The 3,396-nt window shown below is 31.5% G+C and overlaps 1 protein-coding gene across 1 annotated transcript in view; it reads right to left on the bottom strand.

Moving 5' to 3' along the window:
• LOC102864500 (olfactory receptor 2AJ1-like) overlaps positions 1–3,092 on the bottom strand; it is a 20,635-nt gene extending 17,543 nt beyond the window's left edge. The window contains exon 1 of the mRNA XM_006893997.1: positions 3,026–3,092. Coding sequence (XP_006894059.1) covers positions 3,026–3,092 — 67 coding nt within the window. The remainder of the gene's footprint in view (positions 1–3,025) is intronic.
• Positions 3,093–3,396: the final 304 nt, after the last annotated feature.

Raw genomic sequence — 3,396 nt, 5'->3', positions numbered from 1 at the left:
ACGGCACATAACAACAACGACAACGTGTTAAGCAGAGTTTCACACCTCTTTCTATGGATAAGAATGGTATAAAAATTGCTTTAATTTTATAAAGAGTCAAAGGAAATAAAAATATTCCATGTGATGTCACTGATAAATGGTGAAACCATATAAAAACATTTTTTCTCTGGATATGAAGTGACAGCTATTAAATTTTGCACTTGGATTTAAACACAGTGATATTCCAATTCTCAAGATGCAATCAGTTGGAGCTATAGTTATTGATATTTTTGTTTAGTTCCTAGGAATAAGCTATTTAAAAAAAACCCCAAAAAAACCCCCAAAAAACAAACAACCCCAAAACCAAAACTTAGCGAAAAACAGTTGTACCTGAACGACAATGAATAATTGTGCTACAATCTGCCTAAGGGAACTGAAAAGGACACAGGAGACATTTTCTCTGAGGATAGGCTGGGTAAAGTTGTAAATTGGCTTGACTCTTTATAGCAGCGACTTTTATGAGCTATTTAACCTCCTCAGTTCATCGTCCCTAATACTAAGAGAAAAGGAATTTCTCTATTTCTACCTACAATATCCATTTACATATGCATACTTATTTTCTAGTGACATATTCACAAAAATACTAAAGTATATGGTAATTTATGCTTAATACTTCCTAAAAGAAAAGATAATCTAATTTTAAACACCCTTCTCTAATAAGAAAAAGTAAATTGAAATTTCGATTAGTTTTTCAGCCTCTGTGATGATTGAGACGAAGTTTCACTTAGGTGAGTAGCCAATTTATTTGTGATTTTCAAAGTTGCTTTCACCACACAGTAGAAAGTAATATTATGAAATATTTTTCTAATCTCTGAATCAATATAAATATATATGAAACTAGGTATTGATCTTAAATACCAATTTATGTGTTTACTATGCATCTCTTATATCATACTACCTTCATAGAATTTTCAAAGTCAAAATGAATACAATCAGACAATTTTTTTATTCTATAGATATTCTGGCTATAATAAACATTTTTTAATATTTGAAGCATGAATATCTAAATGCTTTATTTATTTATGAATTTACACTTGTGTGTTAAATTTAAAATTGTATTGATTATGCCAGTGTTGACGCTAGTGAAATAACTGCAAAAATGTAAAACTCCTTTAGACACATATTAAAGAAAATTAATCTTTCTTTTCTTCACAAAATTATGTAAGCACAAAAGATTTAATTTTTTATAGATTTATTTTATGTAAGACTTATCGTATAATTTTTGTTTGTTTCTTTTAAAGTGCATTTATATTTACTTTTTTTTTAAAGTGCACTTATATTTACTTTTGAGTTCTTAATGTCTCTCTAGAAACACTAATCTTAAGAAAAATAACATCACAATAGGAGGTATTGTATGATGTAGAAACAACAGACTTTCTTTTTTCAATTTTATTTTTTTATTTTTTGTGTGTACCATTAAATCGTATTTGACTGGTACAGGAGGAGATTGTCCCTCCTTCTCCAGCAGAGCAGCAGGTGAATGGGAACTGCATACCTCTGGGATTGCAGTGCAGTTTCTGGCCACTAGAAAACCAGAGCTCCCTAGAAACAACAGACTTTCAATAGTCACTATTTTATATTTTGTTTATCTTTCCTGTGATTTAGTTAATAGACATGTTCAGTGGATTAAGATGTTATTATATATATATATATAATTTTTTATTATTAATTACAGAGACTTTGGGTTCCATTCATTCATTGTTGCATTTTTCTCCCTGCCCACCCATTCTCCTTGCCTCTTAACTGTGAACTCTAACTAGGGCTCGGTCCATGCCAGGATTATCTCCCAGTACAACTAAACCAGGAGATTCTTAGTTTTCTTTTGTCCTCCACCTGCACAATTTTTTGGACTGGCAAAGATGACTGAATTCAGTTATTCTCTCTGCACCTGACAAGTGATCCATTTATGTTTACAGAAAACACAGTTACTTCCTCAGATGTAAATGAAATGCTCCGTGGAATTTAAACGTCTTGGTTTGTGGGTTGTTTTGTTTTTCTTTTTTTAAAAACTAAATTTTAGTACACAGTGGTTAAGGAATGGATTGCTGTTTGCAAAAGTTAATGGTGGGAGCCTACTAATCACTATACAGAGGAAGATGTGCTAGTCCATTTACGTAACCATTTACGTAAACATTACAATCTTGGAAAGCCTATGGAGCACACTGCATGACATGAGCTGGAATTGATCCAATGGAAATGTGCCTTTCGGGTATTTTTGTTCATATTTTTTCATTTAGTCATTTTTACTTTCTTTTTCTTTTCTCTGAGGTCAAAGACATGTTGGTAAAGAGTGTACTTAATTGACTTGTTTAAAGAACCTGCTGCAACAGGTTTTAAAAGTTTGCATTTAAAAAATAAAACCCTAAAAACCAAAAAGAAAAAAATAAAAAAGTCTGAATTAATTAGTACATCAAAATATAAAGTTAAACCTTGAAAACTTTATAATATGTATTTTTCTTTTTAAAATACTGTGTATTTTACATTTTGATCACAATCCAGTAACAGGAATTTATAGAGCCCTATTTTGTAGAAGAAATTATGTTACTGAAATAGAATTCAAAACACACTTAATAATGAGTAGCTTCCAATTTTTTTTAGAAGTAACAAATCTTAGCTGTATAAATCTACAGGGTTTACTGCCTCTGCAAACCTGCTGGAGGATCAGCTACAGGTCGATTTCTATTACACAGTGCTTCACTACAAAGTCTTCCACTGTAAAAGACTGTTTATCTGCTTGCTATAGACATAAATTTACTAAAAGAAACAGACACAATTTTACATAATTTGAGATGAGCATGCATTATGCAATACACAAATTGTTTAACAATAAGTCAAACTTGTTAAGGAGTCAAGGCTAATTAAATGGACTTTTCTATATCTCTATCTTCATAAAAGATGGCAAGGGTTATACCCAAAGCAAAACAGCTCACTCAAATGTGGGGCAGTCACTGGCTGACCACTGATTTTCAAGTGCATGATTACTTACCTTGGTTATTGAGTGAAATGTAATTTTTTATTGCTTTATTTTTTATGATACAACTTTTGGGGAGCATCTTGGCCAATTCAATACTTTAAATTTAATCCATCTATTCATGTATTCTTACATCCACATAATGCTTTTAAAACCAATCTTATTTCTCCCTATGCCTCCCTTTCAGACCAGATACTGCTCAGTGGTTTACAGTGAAAAGAGTCATTAAGGCTTTTGGTCAGAACAGATCACTAAAAGTAAAGTTCTGTTGTTTTTCACATCCTGACAATCCGTTGAGTGTATGGAATCTGAGTTCTCAACATGGCCCAAGTAGCTGTCTGTTTGATATTGGAATTTTTCTCACTAATGTCTAGCTTAATCTTTTT

The sequence above is a fragment of the Elephantulus edwardii genome, unplaced genomic scaffold (assembly GCF_000299155.1).
Source record: "Elephantulus edwardii isolate Elephantulus edwardi_28Jun2011 unplaced genomic scaffold, EleEdw1.0 scaffold00133, whole genome shotgun sequence".
NCBI classification, from domain to species: Eukaryota; Metazoa; Chordata; class Mammalia; order Macroscelidea; family Macroscelididae; genus Elephantulus; species Elephantulus edwardii.
This window is presented reverse-complemented; position numbering and strand designations above follow the sequence as displayed.